This window comes from Rhinichthys klamathensis, unplaced genomic scaffold, assembly GCF_029890125.1.
Source record: "Rhinichthys klamathensis goyatoka isolate OS25496 unplaced genomic scaffold, OSU_Roscu_1.1 h1tg000863l_1, whole genome shotgun sequence".
NCBI classification, from domain to species: Eukaryota; Metazoa; Chordata; class Actinopteri; order Cypriniformes; family Leuciscidae; genus Rhinichthys; species Rhinichthys klamathensis.
In genome coordinates this window covers 42,579-63,181 of record NW_026607231.1, presented here as the reverse complement: position 1 = coordinate 63,181, position 20,603 = coordinate 42,579, and the positions used below count along the sequence as shown (strand labels likewise).

The 20,603-nt window shown below is 42.3% G+C and overlaps 1 protein-coding gene across 1 annotated transcript in view; it reads left to right on the top strand.

Annotated features, from left to right (window-relative positions):
* LOC130078399 (neural cell adhesion molecule 2-like) overlaps nucleotides 1-20,603 on the top strand; it is a 70,389-nt gene that overhangs the window by 26,975 nt on the left and 22,811 nt on the right. The window contains exon 7 of the mRNA XM_056243888.1: nucleotides 9,464-9,609. Coding sequence (XP_056099863.1) covers nucleotides 9,464-9,609 — 146 coding nt within the window. The remainder of the gene's footprint in view (nucleotides 1-9,463; nucleotides 9,610-20,603) is intronic.

The window sequence follows — 20,603 nt, the reverse complement described above, 5'->3', positions numbered from 1 at the left end:
GGTGTTTGTGTTTGTTGTTTGTAGGGGCGACAGTGGCTCAGTGGTTCATGTGGGTTGTCTACAAACCGGAAGGTTGGTGGTTCAATCCTCGGTTCCACCTGACCAAGTGTCGAGGTGTCCATGAGCAAGACACCTAACCCCAGCTGCTCCCGACGAGCTGGATGGCGCCTTGCATGGCTGCCGTCGCCCGTCGGTGAATGAATGAGTGAGTGAATGGGTGAATGTGAGGCAAATTGTAAAGCGCTTTGGTGGCCATTGGGTCTGTGAAAGCGCTATATAAATGCAGTCCATTTACCATTTTACCATTTGTTGTTCTTTGAGTATTGTGTCATGTAGTGATAATTGTAGTTGTGGGTCATTGAGTATGTTTGCATGTGCAACAAAACATCTTAGTATGAAAAATCAGCTCATTATAAAGAACCAGCTCATTATAAAAAAAACAGTGTTTACATTTTAAAATAGTTTTTTCCAGGTTTTTTTGCAGTTAAAATGTATGCATATTGAGAACTGTGAAATGGAACATTTACATGCTGAGCGAACATGGGGTGATTGTTTCAGAAGTTTGGGGTTTGTAAGATTAATTTTTTTTTTTTTTTTTTTTTAAAGAAGTCTCTTATGCTCAATAAGGCTGCATTTATTTGATTCAATATTGTACATATTGTAAAATATTCCAATTTCAAATAGCTGTTTTCTATTTTAATATATTTTCCAATGGAATTTATTCCGGTGATGGCAAAGCTGAATTTTCAGCAGACATTACTCCAGTTTTCGATATCCAGGATCTTTCAGAAATAATTCTAATATTATGATTTAAATGTTCCCTTTTTTTAACTGTTACAGTATCAACTGTAAAAATGGTTGCGCTTTTTTGTGGAAAACATGATAAATTATTTCTCAGTTTTCTTCGATGAATAGAAAGTTAAAAAGAGCATTTATTAAATTATATAATACATTCACATTTTTTGTAACATCATAAATGCCTTTACAGTCACTTTTGATCAATTTAATGCATCCTCACTTAATAAAAGTATTAATTTTGTTAGAAATTTGCTGACCGCTGCACTTTTGAATGGTAATGTCCATTAAAAATCATTTAGATATATATTATTAATATAATTTACATTTGATAAATAAATGTATATTTACATTTATATAAACATTTTATATTAATATCTCTTGCTCTTATCGCTGGCATGCCAGTAATTAATAATAATCCTAAATGCAAAATTAAGTTTATTATTAAAGTAAAAACTTAAAAACTTTAGATCTTCCTAATGGATAGTGCTACTGAGTAAACCCTGATGTTTTGAGAACAAGGTGATTGACAGGAAAATCCCTGTGATTTCCAGTCTGGCCATACAACATGCTTTTCTTCCATAAACAGACAGCCTAAATTACATAAGAATGGGTGACACATCCTTTATGGCAAGATATTTCGATTTTCATGAAGCTGGCAACATTTTCACAGATTATTCAGATAGCGCCTTGTCAGCTCATGTAAATGTATGGAGATTTATTCTGTAGTCATCAGAATCCTTTCCATGTGCAAGCAAAAGGTGTTCTTCAAAGCAACTCATTTAAATGAGCCCCCGTTATTGGATGGGAGTTTTGTTTTGCAAAGCAAGGTGGGATCCTGAGTTGTAACTTTCCTTTATGACCGCTGACAGCTGACAGAGACGAAGCTGCTAGGGTTTCCACTCAGCTAGGCACGTATCTTTCGCGTTTCCTGCGTGCTCATAAAACTTGTTATTGTTTTGAATGAATGGCATCCCAAGGTTTAAGAGCTGGATTATCTCGTCACGCCTTATCTCAGGGCGTTTTTGCCGTTTGCTGATATGTTTGTGGGTTTTTAGTTTTTTTTCCCCCGGCGGTGTTTTAGTAATCCTTCTTAAATAATGAATATTGTTCAAAGTGTGCAATGAAACTGACATTGTGTACAAATCATGGGCTGCATTTGCTATCTATTAACAAAGATGTAAACAAAAGTACTACTAATCTATTCTAAAGACAGCTTTAGAACATCTAAATGCAAACCAGTCGGTGTCATTAGGTTTATCCGATTTTTTTAGATTTCAATGTGCACCACAAGATATGTATGAGGCATGAGCAAGATTTTTTTCACCCAATACTGTTATTGTTATTATAGTTGAGTCTGTTTGAGTAGGCTATGTGGTTCTGTCAGTGTGACCTAAAACCTACTCGGTTACTATCGTAACCTCAGTTCCCTGAGAGAGGGAACGAGTATTGCGTAGCTATACGCAGTGGGGAAACTCCTTTTCCTCGATTTACTGAAACCTATATGTAAAACGCATTTGCAGCTGCACAGCCAGCACACTGAGCGTCTGGCACGCTCATAGGCTGTGCTGCCGCAACTGCACAACCAATGGCGCGGGCGACTCTGACCTGCAGCCAATGAGCTAGCTCAACGTCAGAGCCCGTCAAGGGGGTGTGGCTTAGCCTATAAAAGACCCCCGAATTCGCCATTATAGCAGGTTTAAACGACTGAAGCGACAACTTCACCAGTTACTAAATGCGGCCGGCTACGCAATACTCGTTCCCTCTCTCAGGGAACTGAGGTTACGATAGTAACCGAGTAGTTCCCTTTCGAACGGTCACTTCGTATTGCGTAGCTATACGCAGTGGGGACGCCCTGTAAAACGCCGCACCCTTAGTAACTGGTTGCACTGCAACTCAGGCCCCCTGAGCTAACAGAACAAGCCAGAACCCAATATATAAATATATATATAACAGACCAGACACTGTCAGGCCTGAATAATATATAAGAGTCAGTAACAACCAACAGAATATGCTAACAAACCCCGACACTGTCGGGATTATTAGTACAATTCATAACCGGCCTAAGCGGGTTTTATATATGTATGTATGTGATTATGCACAGTAATTTTTTGTAGACAAGACCAGACAGCATCGAGTCTTAATCATACTGAAAGAACCTTCGCCTGCAGGGAAGGCACCTCCATATTATAGAACTTCATAAATGTGGAAGGCGAGGACCAGCCGGCCGCATCACAAATATCTTGAATGGGAAACCCAGATGACCACGCCCATGACGAGGCCATGCCTCTAGTCGAATGGGCCCTGACACCTATCGGGCAAACCTGACCCACTGAAGTATAAGCCATAGAAATGGCATCCACTATCCATCTAGACAGTCTTTGCTTGGTAACTGGACCACCCTTAGATCGGCCACCAAAGCAGACAAACAGCTGTTCTGACTGTCTAAAAGACGCAGAACGCTCCAGATAGACTCTCAGCGCCCTAACAGGGCAGAGAAGATTAACCTCCCCATCCTCAGCAGAAGGGGGAAGGGCTAATAGCGTGATAACTTGCGCTCTAAACGGCGTTGAGAGCACCTTGGGTATGTAACCATGCCTGGGTTTGAGAATGACTCTGGAGTCATCCGCTCCAAACTCCAAACATGCCGGACTCACAGAAAGGGCCTGCAGATCTCCCACTCGCTTGATAGATGCCAATGCCAACAGGAGAGCAGTCTTAAGCGAGAGTGGTTTTAGATCCACCGACCGGAGCGGTTCAAAAGGCGGCCCCTTCAGGGCCCTGAGGACCGTGGAGAGGTCCCAGGGAGGTACTGATGGGGGCCTGGAGGGGTTAATTCTCCTAGCGCCCTTCAGAAATCTTACCACCAGGTCATTTCTTCCCAGTGATTGACCAGCCCCCAACGCATGATGCGCTGCGATGGCTGCCACATAAACTTTGAGCGTGGACGGGGTGCGGCCCGCGTCCAGTAGCTCCTGCAGGAAGGAGAGTACCACCGATACCTCACATGACTCTGGGTCAACTCGATTTTTCGAGCACCAGCTGGAAAAACCCGACCACTTCAAAGCATAAAGACGCCTAGTAGACGGGGCCCTTGCTTCAGAGATAGTGCTTAAGACCTTGTCAGGAAGGCCCCCGGGTACCCGTTTAGGGGCCACACATGGAGGGCCCATAAATCGGGTCGGGGGTGCCATATCGTCCCTTTGGCCTGTGTGAGGAGGTCCCTCCTCATTGGAACGGGCCAGGGGACCGTGTCTGACAGCTGAACCAGCTCCGGAAACCATGGTCTGGATTTCCAGAGAGGAGCCACCAGAAGGACTGGGCATCCGCTCTCCCTGACCCGTTCGATGACTTGTGGGACCATCGAGATGGGGGGGAAAGCATAAAGGGGGCGGTTGGGCCAGGGATGGGCCAGCGCGTCCCTGTTCTTCGAGAAAAACACCCTGCAGTGGGTGTTGGCTCTCGAGGCGAAAAGGTCGATTTCGGCCTCGCCGAATCTCTCCCATATCAGACTGACCGTCTGAGGGTTCAGAGACCACTCGCTTAGGGGAGTGTTGCCCCGTGAGAGCATATCCGCGCCCAGATTTTGGACGCCCGGGATGTGCGCTGCTCTCAGGGAGCTCAGGTTGGCCTGTGCCCATAGGAGGAGGTCCCTCGCCATAGCATGCAGGTTGCCCCACCTGATGCCACCCTGGCGATTTATGTAGGCCACCACTGACATGTTGTCCGTACGGACCAGGACATGGTGACCCCTGAGGTTTAACAGAAATGCTTTCAGGGCCAAACCAACTGCTTTCATTTCCAGACAGTTGATATGTAAGCTCTGCTCCGTGCTCGACCAGAGGCCGGAGGCAGGCCTGCCCTCGTGCAGCGCTCCCCAACCCAGGTTGGATGCGTCTGTAAAAACCACCTTCCTCCTGGAAACTACCCCCATGGTCACCCCCTCGCGGTACCAGTCCTGAGCCCGCCAGGGAATCAGTGTTCTTAAACACCCGTGATTCACCATAATGCGCAGGCTGCCTGACTGCCATGCATGGGTTGGCACACGGCGTTTCAGCCAGTGCTGCAGCGGGCGCATGCGCAGTAATCCCATGTGGAGTACTGATGATGCGGCTGCCATTAGACCAAGCAGTTTCTGAAACCTCTTCAGAGGCGCGCGCTCGCGCGCCCTGAATGCGGCTGCCAGTGTCTGCACAGATAGCGCGCGCTCTTGAGTGAGCCGCGCTTTCATTGTCACCGAGTCCAAAACCGTGCCCAGAAAGACCACAGTCTGGCTGGGGTTCAGTTCGCTTTTGGCAACATTGATTGTGAGACCCAGGCATTTTAAATGGCCGAGAATCAAATCCCTGTGAATTATTAGTTCGTCTCTCGACTGCGCTAGCACCAGCCAGTCGTCGAGATAATTCAGCACACGCACTCCCTGGCTTTTTAGCGGGGAGAGCGCTGCATCCATACATTTCGTGAATGTACGGGGTGCCAGACACAGACCGAACAGCAGAACGGTGTATTGATATGCCCTCCCCTCGAAGGCGAATCTCAAGAATGGCCTGTGACGAGGGTCGATCTGAATATGAAAGTATGCATCTTTCAGATCCATTGAAACAAACCAATCCCCCGGGCGAACTTGCGCGAGAATTTGTTTGAGTGTTAACATTCTGAAAGGCCGTCTCATGAGAGCCCTGTTCAAACGTCTCAGATCTAGTATGGGTCTGAGCCCGCCGTCTTTCTTTGGAATTAGAAATAGGAATTGGAATTAGTAGCGCTTCGCGGGCCTTGGCTGGCGTTGGCTATCAGCCGCAGGGCGGGGCTGAGAGGCCTGTTTCACCGGCTTGGCTGGATGAGGCGAAGGCGGCGGCTTGGGCTTGCTGGTCGCGGAGCTCGAACGTTTCGGCAAGAAGTGTCGCATGGCCTGGGACGCTTTCTGTGCCTCTGTGTACCTCTCCGAGAATCCTTTCACCGCCGGGCCGAAGAGCCCGGAGCTGGAAACCGGGGCGTCGAGAAACCTCGTTCTGTCGGCGTCCTTAATCTCGGTGAGGTTAAGCCAAAGATGGCGCTCGAGCACGACCAAGCTCGCCATGTTTCTTCCGATGGCCTGTGCTGTAGCCTTAGTAGCACGCAGCGCTAAGTCTGTAGCACTCCTCAGGTCTCGAAAGGTCTCCGGGTCCGGGCCAGTCTCGTCCATGGACCGGAGGAGTTTGGCCTGGTAGACCTGCAACACGGCCATCGCGCGCCGATGCAGCCTGACCGGAGGCGGAGTACGCGCGTCCAGCGAGGGCTGAGGTGTTTCGGCAGGGTTTGTTGGGATGAGCGGCTCTAGCTCGCCAGCTAGCTGCAGTGCTCGGGCAAAGATGAGCTGCCACGGCCTCTTCGAGGGGCGGCAAAGACTCATAACCCTTTTCCGCTGCGCCATCCACGGAGGAGAGCGTCGCGGAAACTGCAGATCCCACACGTGCTGAGTATGGAGCGCGCCAGGCCTTGGTTAGCTCCTCGTGGACCTCGGGGAAAAATGGCGCCGGTTTGTGACGCGGGGCCTGCTGGCGCCCCTCCAGAAACCATCCATCAACTACGAGGCGGCTCCTCGGGCGAGGCCCACTCTAGCTCGAGGTCCGCGACGGCCTTCGTCAGGATCCGAAGCATTTCGGCGTCGGAGTTTGTCCTGGTCGCTAATCCACTGGCCACAGATTGAGAAGCGGAGACGGGGTCGAGAGAGCCCGGCCATTCGTCCTCAGAAGCGGCGATGGATATGCTGTCGTCGCGCTCGAGAGATCAGCCAAAGGAGACAAGGCCCGCCACGTGTGGGGGGGGGGCGCTGGTCTCCTGTGAACAGGACCGGTGATGGCGTTTGAGTCGGAGAAAGTGAAGCACGCGGGGACGCGGCCGGCGTGCGTTCACCAATCTCCATACCCTCCGGTTGCCGTTGGCTGCGACGCTTCTTCTTCCTCGGAATGGGAAGCGTGGTTGAAGCGGCATCGCCGTCTCGAGAGAGAGCTAGCCGATTGCGCAGCACGGAGATAGGCATGCAGTCGCAGGCCGCACATCCGCCGACAGAGAGTGCATTCTCCGCGTGGTCGACACCCAAGCAGGAAACGCAGCTCTCGTGTTGGTCTGCCTCGTGCAGACGGCCTCCGCACGTGGCGCAGGATGAACGAGGCATTCTGAAACAAACACAATAATAGAAAGGATATAGGATGTCGCCGGATAGCCACAGGTGAGACGGCGTCAGGAGACGACGGCTTGCAGGCGAAGTCTGCTGAAGAGAAGCTCGCTCAGGCTGAAAGGCTTGTTCGACGGCGAATTCACAGTAAAAGGCTCAGGGACATGTATACTGTCGCTGAAGGAGTAAAATCTGCTATAATGGCGAATTCGGGGGTCTTTTATAGGCTAAGCCACACCCCCTTGACGGGCTCTGACGTTGAGCTAGCTCATTGGCTGCAGGTCAGAGTCGCCCGCGCCATTGGTTGTGCAGTTGCGGCAGCACAGCCTATGAGCGTGCCAGACGCTCAGTGTGCTGGCTGTGCAGCTGCAAATGCGTTTTACATATAGGTTTCAGTAAATCGAGGAAAAGGAGTTTCCCCACTGCGTATAGCTACGCAATACGAAGTGACCGTTCGAAAGGGAACAACACGTCTGCCAATGGTGCTGGACTTTCTGATTTTGTGGGAAGTAGTTTCTTCATCTAAAAAAGCAACAAAACTGCTCATTAATTGTGAACACTGTCTTAAGATGCTGTAAATGAAAATCAAGGTATATGTTGTTTATGCTGTTGTTTAGCACATTTTGAAACATCTTTATCCCCTGATACGTTACCAGATTAGGGTAAGAAAACAGGTTAATTCACAATATTGACAATCTATGTATTTTGAGTTTAAAAATTGAACAAATGTTAATATTCACACGTTAAACTGATATTATCATTGTCAGTTGACAACAACTTTGCATTTTTAACTAGATGTTTTCTTGTAGGTTTTCACACAGTTGAAAAAGGAAAAATCTATCCAAAGTATTTAGGATTACTTGAAAACGATATGTTGTGTCATACATTCTATGTTTCATTAGGAATGGAGCAAAAAGTTGCCCACCCCTGAGGTTGAAGATGAGACATTTCAGCAGTGTAAATGCCTCAATTTCAGGACACTTAGACATGTTTTGCATATTTTTTTTATTTTTTTTTGCATCAAATATATCACAGAAATATTGATGACTTTGTTTTCTACCTTAATAGGGCAACCTATGCTGGGAGATACAACTCATAAATTCAAAATATATCAAATATATCAAAAATTCCATTGGATATGTTTCCAGATAATATAAAAAGTAACATGATAAATTATTTTTTGCTTATAATTTTCCATTCCTGCCTGTTTAAGGGTTAATTGTTAGTTGAATCAATCTCTATGGATCCCCCTTAAGGGACATGGTAAATAAATAAAAATAAAGATGGGAGGAAAAAAAATGTTGGCAATGCTTTTGCCTTCTCTCGCAAATGTTTGTGTTCCCCCGAGAAACTTTGCGTTCAGTCACAAAGAACATAAAGTTTTGTGAGTGAACGCCAAGTTTCTCGGGGGAACGCACAACATTTCCGAGAGAACGCAAAAGCATCGACTTATTATTTATTATTTATTTATTTATTTCCGCCACCATGTCCCCTTAGGGGACATAGTCAACATAGTAAGAGGAAGAGTTTTTTTCGATAACACTTCACAATAAGGTTTCAATTGTTAACATTAGTTAACCTGGACTAACAGTGAAAAACACACATCTGTTAATATTATTTAATGAACCTGAGCTGACATGAACTAACAACGAAGTTGTTGTTTTTTTGTGAACTAAACATTAACAAAGATTAATCAGAATGCAACAAATGTATTGCTCATTGTTAGTTCATGTCAGATAATACATTACAGTAGCTAACGTTCACTAATGGGACCTTATTGTAAAGTGTTGCCATTTGTTCTTACTGTTCTACTGTTCTCTTTTATTTATCCGCTATTATTGTGCACCCTGCGGGAAAGCATTTTCTGATGTATATTTATCAGGTTAAATGCTGCGATGGTGTCACCTCTTTGCTTGAAGGCTGCCGCTGTTGTACATCAGTTACCCTACTAATGAGCAGCTACACAAGACAAGCCTCATCTTAGATTTATGATGAGAATCTTAAGTATTCCTATGCCACACAACCCCTGCAGTTTACTAATGTTTATTTACCAGTGGGAGCCTGTTAGATTCAGATAGCAACAGATGTGTTGTGCTTGTCAATGCGTTGTTTCTTTTTCTGAACTCTAGACAGACAGCAAAACGCTGACCTTTCTGCAATATTCTGTTGTTTTCTCTTCCATCTGGGTGCCCATGAAGGATTTTTGATAGTCAGACCAGAATGATGTTGTTGACGCAAAGTTCAGTCTGATATTTTACAGAATCGTTACCCAAGAGCAATATGTACTCTGAACAAGAAATCTTTATTGAGCAATAGATTATATATATTTGTTTACATGCTTCACAGCTATTGGATTATAGTATTTCTGTGCATGTAAAGACAGTCAGTGGTGTATATTATATGACTTTTGGAAGCTGAGTGTTTGTTCCATATTTCTCTAAATATCCCCACTCTATAGTTTTGTACGTTACTCTTTTGTCTTTGTCACTTTGTCCTGTTGACCCTCTCTTGCAGTCCAGCCCCACATTACTAAGCTGAGGAATGTGACGGCTGTTGAAGGCAGCGCTGCTATGATCTCCTGCAAGGCTGAGGGTGAACCTCTGCCTGAAATCTCCTGGAGGAGAGCAAGTGATGGACACAGCTTTTCGGATGGAGATAAGGTACAATATGATTCTTTAAGATAAAATTTTTTTGATAGATGGCTCTTATGTTCACTACGGCTGCATTTATTTGAAAATATTATGAGATTTAAAATAACCGTTTCCTATTTTAATATATTTAAAAAAGAAAATGTTGTTCCTGTGATGGTAAAGCTGAATTTTCAGCATCATTACTCCAATTTTCAGTGTCACATGATCCTTCAGAAATCATTCTAATATGTCTATTTAGTACTCAAGAAACAGTTTTTATTATTATTAATGTATTTAAGCAGTTATACTGCTGTTAACATGCTCTTTTCACAAAGAGCTGTAAAAAAAATCTTCTGTAACACTGTTATTTGTCACTTTTGATCAGTTTAAAAAAAACTTCAATGGTAGCATGTCTTAATGTGACGAATTCATGTGATGTGGTCATTAGATTGGGACAACGTTTTGCTCTCATGTACATTTCTTATAGAAAACATACTAATAAACTATTCAAAACCATAGATTTTTAAATAGAATTCATAGTTCTTGTTAGACTTAATCTAAATTATTCATTGTTGCAATAATGGCAGATGTTAAGTCATAGCAACTTAGCATTTTAAGTTCAGTGATTTTTTTTTTTTAAATAATTAATTAGAAGAACCCAACACAAAAAAAAAAGCCATGCAAACTGTTGCAATTTTTTGAGTGCTGTGAACATTTACTGTAATATAACCAAACTATTTCCAAGAACACATATAGCCTATGTGTTTGGTTTCCAACCACCTTTTCCTCTGTCACTAAACAGTAGCATTTTGCCAGCACATTAACTGCCAGATATGTAAGACATTCAGTCTTTGCTCACGCCCACTGTAATAGTCATGGACATTAGAGGATATAATAGACTAGCACGGAGAGACACAGCCCTGAGGCACGCTCAGTCTGTGTACCGGTTGAAGGCTGAAGAAGGCTTTCTGTGCTCCAATAATGCTCTGCAGTTCCTACCGGCATGCTCCGTGTCTGCGTTGAATACGAATGCGCCCTGCAGAATGGCAAATGCGATTGCAGTGGCCAGCCGGGAAAGATGATGGGAACAGAAACTGTCAAAGATCATTAGAATTCTGTGAAAGGTGGGTTGTTGGCGTCAACAATAGAGGCAAACGGAGCCTGACTCCAGGGAGGAACTGTGAAAAGACTCCCCATCACAGTTAATCTAGCGAGAGCTGCTCAGGTAGCGATTAGAATAGCCTGCGTGGCTGGGAAATGAAAGAGGATTCATACAAAGAGGTGTAGGTGAGCAGCGACGCTTGCCGCCACTCAATATGAACAAAATGAGTTTGATTTAAGCTGCTCTTTCAGAGGTGGAGGGATGTTGAGGTTAGGTAGGGGAGTTAGTCTGGTACAATTACACAGGGGCCGGGACAGAACCTGTGCTCTGAATTCAGAAGTTGCAAACAATTGATCTGGGAGCCTCTTCCCTCCCCTCCGTTTTACTCTCAATGGTTAAAGTAAGAGTTCAAAATGGACACCAATTCACTGCTTGGAACGAGTTGAATGGTGAAACTATGCGGTGAGAGATTTGACATTTGGAGCTTTAGCACAGCCCATCGGGGCCAATTAACAGCTTAGAATGATATGTCTCACTTTAGAGGTGTCTGAATGCAGAAAAGCCAAATGAAACACTGTACATTTAAAACAATACAGCTAAATCCAGTTTAACATGGATTTATATGGCTTCTTGCTGGTCCAAGGTAATTTATGGTCTGGTCCAAGACGTTCTGAGCTGGTTTACGTTAGTTAGCATGTCTGCATTGAATATGAATGTGTCCAGGAAAGATGATGGGAAAAGAAACTGTCAAAGATCATTCGAATTCTGTGAAGGTACAGTAGGGTTGGGGAGTTATTGTGTAGGGGACATATATATATATATATATATATATATATATATATATATATATATATATATACATACATGTATATATATATATATATATATGAAAGTCTTTTTTAAGTTGACCATTTCTTTCCTTTTTTTTGGAACATGGAACCAGTGACAACAAAACAAGGCCCATCAGCTGATTACTGTATATATACAGTATGTCACCATACACCATATGTCCTGGTGGTGCTTAAGGAAAATTCATCCTTAATCATCTGATGGGCATTGTTTTGTTGTCACTGGTTCCATGTTCCAAAAAAAGAAAATCAATTGTCAATTTAAAAAAGACTTTCTTTCTTATGTGCAGCACAAAAGGTAACTTTCTTAAGAACACCCTTCACACTTTTCATATAATAAAAGTGAATGGGGAGAGAGTTTGTCAAATGACAATAAAAGGACCATAAAGTAGTCCAAATGATTGGTACACCATACTTAAAGTCTTCTGAAGCCATTTGATAGATTAGTGTGACGAATAGACTTAGTTTTAATTTATTCACTAAAAAATCTTGACATCCAGCCTATTTCTCCATTGTGTGTTCATGATGTATTATGGTGAGTTTATGAGAAAAGTAGAAAGTTCATGAATGAATCATTATTTTGAATCAGATCCTTTCAATGAATTGGTTGTTCTCATAAATCTGAATGATTTGTTCCCAGATCAAACTGATCCAATCCTTGAGCTCAGCCCACTGCCTCATTGATCTGGTGTCAGCGAATACTGATACAAAACTATTGTATAGCTTCAAAAGACTTGAAATACAGTGCACAAACCACGTGGGCTGCTTTTATGATGCTTTTTCTATCTTTTTTTTTAACTTTCATTTCAATTAGCCTTTCATTGTAATTGCATAGAAAGTCAGTCTTCAGAATTTCTTTGTGTTCCACAGAAGAAAGAAAGCCAGACGGTGTTGGAAGAACGACATGAGGGGTAGTGAACGATGACAATTTTTTTTTTCAGAAAACACAGGACGAGAAGTAATACATCCTTTAACCCTCTGGGGACCAAGGGGTTTTTGGGGCCCTTGGGATGTTTTGACATGCACTGACATTTGTGCTTTTTTCAGTTATTTATAAACATGTTAATGGCAAAGGTGTAAATTCACTCTATATAGCACAAACGGGGCTACCATTATCTGTGAGCAACATGTATGTACATGTTTGTATTTTTGAGAGAATATTATTTATGCATGGTTATTGAAAAACTTACAAATAAAAGTTTCTGAAATAAGGCCACAAAACACATATTGATTATTTCTTCACAAGACTTTTGAAAATTGTATCACATAGTCTAGAATATTTGCTCCAAAACTATGTGAGAATCATCCTGACTACTCATTCAGATAAGTCAATAAAGTCTTTTAGAATGTGTATGACGTGTTTAGTGTGAGAAAGCTTTATGCTAGGAGGCGTGATCTCTCATTAATATGTATGGCATTTCACACCTGAGAAAGACAAAGACCCTCCCATAATGGCCCTATTAGGTGTGCTATCAGGCCCTATCATTACGAGGAGCCTTGCACAAAGAATGAGGAGATTTAAAAAAGAATGGCTTTTAGATTGTTTGGATTTATTCACAACACAACATAATCCAAAAATACACAACAAAGGACAAAAAAGCACATTAGTAAACACACTGATCTAAAGACAGGGGCTTGCACAGTCACACAGCATGGTCCCATTCCTGAAACATACCTGTCATTTCCAAGGTGTTTGATTTTTCATTACAGTCTCCTGTGAATGTTGAAGTCAGCAGGACTCATGGCATTTTGTCCCTGTAAAAAAATAAAAATAAACACCTGTGAACATGCTGATATCAAGAGAAACTATATGGCTGCACAACTTTGGGCATGCATTGTAGATTTTTCTGGTTAAAATAGCTTTTTAATTATATATATATATATATATATATATATATATATATATATATATTAGGGGTGTAACGGTTCACAAAATTCACGGTTCGGTTCGATACGATACACTTGTGTCACGGTTCGGTTCGGTACGATTCGGTACGTTTCCGATACAGCAAAAAGAAAGAAATGCCAGAGAAATTTCCTTGATTTAATCTTTTTAATTATATTTTTATTAAAACTAACATCATAAAGTATGATATTTTTTAACTTTGAGCAATGATGGAGCTATACTTGACTTTTCTTAGGAGCTTATAAAACAAAACAGCTCCTTGGACAAAATTAAATGTAATATTGTAGTAGTTATAAACAAAGGTTTATTTTAGTTCAGATTAACATTTGAGGGCAGCAATTGTATTCATAATGTCAAAATAAAACCGACGTGATGTTACTTGAAAGCATTATAGCCTACTATTCCTGCCAAACTTCCATGGTTACAGTTAGTAGTGTTACTACAGTAAACCCATGGTGAATGTTGCTGATCTGTGGACACTGGATAGTTCATTCATGGCACAATGTTTCTTCCTGGTTTCCACGTCAGCGCTGTTTGATCCGTTAATAACGGAGAAATGCGAACGTTTCTCACTAGATCTCGCAGCGATGTTATTACTTCAGTGGCGAATTCAAATGCTTTCTTTACTGGATTTGGCTGTGTAGTAACAGTGCTGATGATTAAGATCGGCTCGCGCTGTATTTGTCCAAACTGATAAACGGTCCTTCAACCACACAATAACGAGTGGTTTCGTTCCGCTTACATTACATTTGCCATTTGATGTTGGGCAATGTTGTGGTCACGCACATTATGAGCGCGCTTGCCACGCGTGACGCGCCTTCATTTGAAATAACGAAATTTTGGTCGGCAGGAAAAATGGTCCAACGAACCGTTCGGTTCAAAAATGCGTACCGAAAACCGAACCGAAAGCCTCGTACCGAACGGTTCAATACGAATACGTGTATCGTTACACCCCTAATATATATATATATATATATATATATATACACACACACACACACACACACACACACACACACACACACACACACACACACACACACTGCTTAGAATTAGAAGTGAACACACCCATGCTAAAGTTGACTAAAAAGAGGAATAAAAAAAATCTTAATGCCTTTAATTAAAAAAATGAGGTAAACTCCAATCTTCAGGGACATGAATAATGTCCCTGAATTCTTTGTGAATGAATAATGTATCGCAAATAATTAAATGTTATTCTTTAGAATACAGGGTGCATACGTCTGGACACTTCTATCCCCAGAAACTCCTAACAAAAGCTGATGTCTTTATTTTGATGCTTATTTGAAGCTTATTTGATGCTTATTTGATTTGAAAAACTTTATCCAAAACTAGTCAACGAAATTGTCTTTTATTTCGTCTGTAACAGTGCGTTCATTCATTAATTCATACACACACACACACACACACAGAGAGTAAGAAACATGATTCACATTTAAACAGTATGCTATTTTTCCGTTTACAGACACTAACGTTATTCTATATCGCGATTAGAACAAAGCACAAGCATAAAACACTTACACTTCTCAGCTGAATCTGTTGCTCCTCCTCGAAGTGAAAATAAACCAGCACTTCTGTGATAAATGTCCCAGGATTATTCCTCATAGCCGCGCAAGACGAATCTTAATCTGACTAAAAAATATAGTGTGTTTACAGCATTTGCCTGGGGGCGTTTATCTATTTTGCAAATGGCCTCAACACATTATCTTATGAATAGCGCGCTCTGCGAGTGGGTGTGAACAAATTAACGATAATGAGCTGAGACAGGAGAAACTGTACTTCTCTTTAGTTTCAGACAGATTACATTGCAGGAGAATATTTGTTTTAAATGTGAATTGTTTTATTTAAAAGTAGAAATTTAAAGCGTTCTTTAGACGTATGTTTCATGTTTGTGTGATAAGTATTAGCGGAGTTTCCGTTCATTTTCCAGACATGTTTCAGAAAGATTTTTGCGGAGACAGAGTGAGCTGAAAGCGCACCCTGTTTATTATTTATAAAAAAAAAAAAAAAAGGTTTTGATGGTAATGTGAGTGTACACAAAAAAAAGAAGACCCTCTATAGTTTATAATCATGTATTGATTTTATTTATATGACCATAAATGACGGAGTATTTTAAGTCTATCTTGCTGCTATGTGAAAAAAAAACAGCAAAACGCGCGGGGGCGTTCTTGGTCCCCAGAGGGTTAAGTGCAAGCGCGTACCAGGAGAATGTACTTGACCTTGGCAGTGTAGTTGTCACAGTTGAGTTTTCGGGTGGGCATCCTCCCTTGATGGGTTATCCGAGGGACACATCGCCAGTAGTACACCTCAAGCTTCATTGGATGTTTCGGCCATTATAACTAGACATCCTCAGTTGAGGAAGGCCCTACGGGGGTGATAAAGTCCTCGCAGTGTATCCCCCCAATCACTCAATCAAGCTGGACCCCAGCAAGAGTCTTGTCTCTTTATCCACAGCCACTGGCTGCTTCTCTCAGTTGCCTCAGACATTGCTTTGATGGCCTGGTGCAGGCTCTGGCCTCTGATTCCCAGGTCTCCAAGCAGTCAGGTGGTAGACACTGCCACAAATCCCCTGCACCCCACCTCCACTGGACGGACTTCAGTTTTCCATCTGCGATCTTGTGCTTCAGCAGCTAGCTCAACATAGCGAAGTTTTCGCTCGTATGCCTCGTCCACTGAGTCCTCTCAGGGTACAGTGAGTTCGATGATGAAGACCTTCTTCAGAGAGGGGGACCAGAGAACCATGGCAGGTCTAAGTGTGGTGATTGCAATCTCTGGAGGAAAAACGAGCCGCCGACCAACATCCACTAGCATCTTCCGGTCACAGGCCCCTCGAAGCTGACCATGCTCCAGAAAAGTGGGCCTGCACCTGGCTACCTTTGCCCCCATGCGGACAAAGTTGATCTGCAGTGGATTAGGTGCTGATGGTGGTAGGGAGTTGGAGACAGTCCGTTTGTCTTCCAGGGTGGCTGCGAGGATCTTAAGGACTTGGTTATGATGCCAAGTGTAACGTCCCTGGGTGAGGCTGACTCTACACCCGGTCAGTATGTGCTTGAGAGAACCTGGCCTGGAGCAGAGGGCACATCCTGGATCTTCACCCAACCACTGATGGAGATTGCTAGGTGTTGGAAGAACATCATATGTAGCCCTGATGATGAAGCTGATTCGCTTCGCTTCCATGCTCCACAACTCCTTCCAGCTGATCCTCCTCCTCTCTACTCTCTCCCAACGTGTCCACTGTCCCTGTTTACCAAGGGAAACTGCCTTGGTCCACCTTGCTGCTTCTTCCTGTCGGTGTATTTCCTCCACCACCAATTTCCTCCTTTCTGGTGCCGTGGCTGTATTCCAGGCTGGTAGCCTAGTTGTTAGCCCAAGGCCTCCCCTTCCCTGTTGGACATGCCCCACTATGTCCGCAAGTTTGAGAGCGGCTGCTGCCTCCTCCACCGCACTCGTTGGTCTCCATTTGCGGCCTGCCACCAAGGTTGGTGCATTGTTACTTACCATTGCATCACGGGAATCAATCAGTGTCATCTGGAGTCTTACTTTAGCACACTTGAGTTCCTCTGTGAGACTGGTGAGGGGCAGTTTGAGGGCGCAATCTCTATAGAGGCCTATGGTGGTTAGGCATCGAGGCACTCCAAGCCATTTCTTGATGCAGCCTGTGATTCCTCTTTCCAACTTCTCCACTGTTGAGATTGGGACCTCAAAAATGGTAAGGGGCCACAGCACTCGGAGAAGAAGGCCAAACTGTAAACACCAGACCTTCAATCTTCCAGGGAGCTGAGTGTTGTGGAGCCCACTTCTGATTTTTTTCGCAGCTGCTGTACCTGATCTTTATCCTTCAGGCTGGCATCATACCACCTTCCAAGACTCTTAACAGGCTGGTCAGACACTGTTGGGATGGGCTCCTCTCCAATGAAGAATCTGCAGTCAGAGAGCACTCCCTTGACAATGGAGATGAGCCTTTATCTTCATGCGAGCCCAGCTGATGTTCTCTTCCAGTTTTCCGAGCAGTTTTCTGGTACATGGAGCAGTGGTGGTCAGAGTAGTCATGCCATCCATAAAGGCTCTGAGGGGAGGAAGGCGTGTGCCCGAGTTAAGCCGCTGCCCACCCACTACCCATTTTGATGCCCGGATGATGACCTCCATTGCCATTGTAAAGGCCAGGGGTGAGATGGTGGATCCTGCCATGATAATAATAATAATAATACATTTTATTTATAATGCGCTTTTCTAAAAATCCAATGCGCTACAGACAATAAAACAAGTAAAATACAGAAGTACAGGAGTAATACAAAATAATCATGGCAGTACAACACAATATACTAATCATAACAGTCTATGTAAGCAATTTTAAAAAGATGTTTTTAACAACTTCTTGAAACTGGCTAATGTAGGAGCATCTCTAACAGTAAGAGGAAGTGCATTCCATAACCTGGGTGCCGCGATAATGCCAACCTCCAAGGATTGCCAAGATGTGGTAAAGTCAGCTGTGCTAAAGCAGAACCTTTACCAGAACCTTGCTGTTCAGTTCATTGCATTTTGATGTTCATGTCATGTATTTTTACTCAATATGTTATATAACTGTTCATTTCTGTTAATTTTTGTTCTGTTACAGTTAGTAACTGAAATGTTGATTAAAATTGTAGAATTATATAAAAAAACAGATGACTGAAATAAATGATAAAATCTAAAGACTCCAACATTTCTCTTTGTAACATCTTGTTCAGGTTTGATTCTAATCATAATGTAACATTATTGAAAATCTCTTTTCAGTACAAAAAATGCTAAACTTTTTTGTTATAATTGTGATTTTATAATATTTAGATATGAATCCAACTGAATCCAACTTGTGAAAAGATATCTTTCGGTTAGTCAAATAGCATATAGTGGAGCTCTAATAGCTATCTAGTGGTTAAAGGGATTTTTTTTTTTTTTTTTTATTGAATTAAACCATGTAAAATGATCCATGTTATCCCCATGAATGAAAGTTAGAAATCTGTTTTTTTGTAAAATAATATTTATTTATAGAAATGTAAAAGATATCATGAATCCTCCGAAAACTGCACAAATGTTGAGTAAAAGCATTAATAAACAGAGTAAAATTAATTTTGTAAAAAAAAAAAAAAAAAACTATTATTCTGTTACAAAATTAAATGTTATTGTCTGGGGTCCCTGGACACCCCAAAGATAACTAGTGTCGTCCCCAAATGAAGAGAATCAGAGGGTTAAGCTGGTGTGGCCTGTTTCTTTCAGCAGAGAGTGTCTGGGAAATGGGTCTGGCTGCTATGATCCATGTGTCAGCATGACTATGGAGATTAGTGACTGACTGAGGGCAATTTTGGTCAGCTCGGATGATGAGCGGGGTGTTGAGACAGGAAAACAGGCCTCAAAACTGTCATCATGCACTGCCTCTCGTTAACCACACTACTGCTCACTCTCACTAATCATAACTGACACTGCCACACATCCCACTGCTGCTTATTATGCAGTGAACGCTTCAGAGGGCAGTGGGAAAAACTGAAGAGGTGATTTACATCAGAGCGATTGTGGTCTGAGAAACAGAGGTCTGTGTAATGTCTGCTCAACTTGTTTGCTTTTAAGATGGTTAAACAGTCTGAGATCATGTTTGTACAGGTCTACCTATATGGCATTCATATCCTCTCACGGATTTAAATCTATTTTGCCAGTGGTTCAAAAAAGCTTTGTGGATGTGTTGTTTTGAAGCTGTAGTAAAATAGAAGTTCGAAACTCTAAAAGGATTCGGTTTTCTAAAGTCGTCAAAGTAAAATGTAACGTGATTACTGGGCGTTTTGGAAAGTTTTACATCAGCAACATGTATCATACAGTTTGTGTCTCGACACAAAGGGGCATTTCTATTCATTTTAATAGAATTTGGCATTATTTTTTTTATTTAACCAGGAATAGTCCCATTGAGTTACAGTAACTCTTCTCCCAGGGAGTCCTGGCCAAGATTGGCGGCCAAAAAGTTGCAAAGAAAAATTATCATGTTGCTTAGCTAACAACGCACTGCTCTAAGCACAGAATACTATCATAATAAAAGTTTCTTTCTTTTCAGGATTGATTAAAGAATAGCATTTATTTCAAATAGAATTTTTTTTTAACATTTATGTCACTTTTGATCAAATGAATGCGTCCTTGCTGAATAAAAGTAATAATTTATTTTAAAAAACACAACCTATTTTTCTTGGCCGATTCCGATTTTTTTTGTAAGTGTGACCTGCCTATTCCGATTTTCTTTCAAAGAACTATAGGCTATAATTTACAGCATATACAAAAAACAAGTTAAAAGACAGTAACAAAATAAGAAAAAACTAAAAACAAATTTCAAACTGTTATGATGATAGCAGAAGAACCCAAGCGCAGACGGTAGACAAATACACAACGTTTATTATAACAGAAAAACAGGGGAAAATAAAGCCCACGATGGGGCAAAATAGAGGCAATACAAACAAGGGATAACTAAACTAGATAACACTTGACAAACACTAGACTATTAAACAGCAAATACAAGATCAAGACGTTCTTCAAAGACAAGGTACTCACAGGTAGACTCTCACAAAGTGTGACACAATGAACCGGCACAGGACAGCAAACACAAGGGGATGAAATAGGGGAACACTAATGACAAAGACAGGTGAAGCAGACTAGACAAGGACAGGTGAAACTGACTAGACAATAATGACAAGACGAGGGTAATAAGGGGGCGGAGTTACATAACGAGACAACACAAGCACATGGCCAAAACACAAGACCATGTGCTTGCACACAAAACATGATTCTGTCATGATCCTGCCTCAAGACTAGAGAAAATCAGGGACACGAGGGCAGAATCATGACACAAACAACAGCACAAATAAATACAATTGAATAAAGAGAGATATGATATGAAGGCTTTAAGTTTTTCAGGTGGGAATACAGTACATTCAGGTAAGAAATACTACAGAAATTAAAGTAATCAAATTTAAAATAACACTGGATAGTCTTCATTGTAAAAATTAAATACAGATTAATGCTCACAATTAGTTTCAAAAGTTATTCAGTCAAGAGCAGAGAGTGATTTTCTTTTTGTCTTTTGTGCTTTTATTAACATGACATTCAGCAGCAGCAGTGTTGCCAAGTCCGTGGTTTT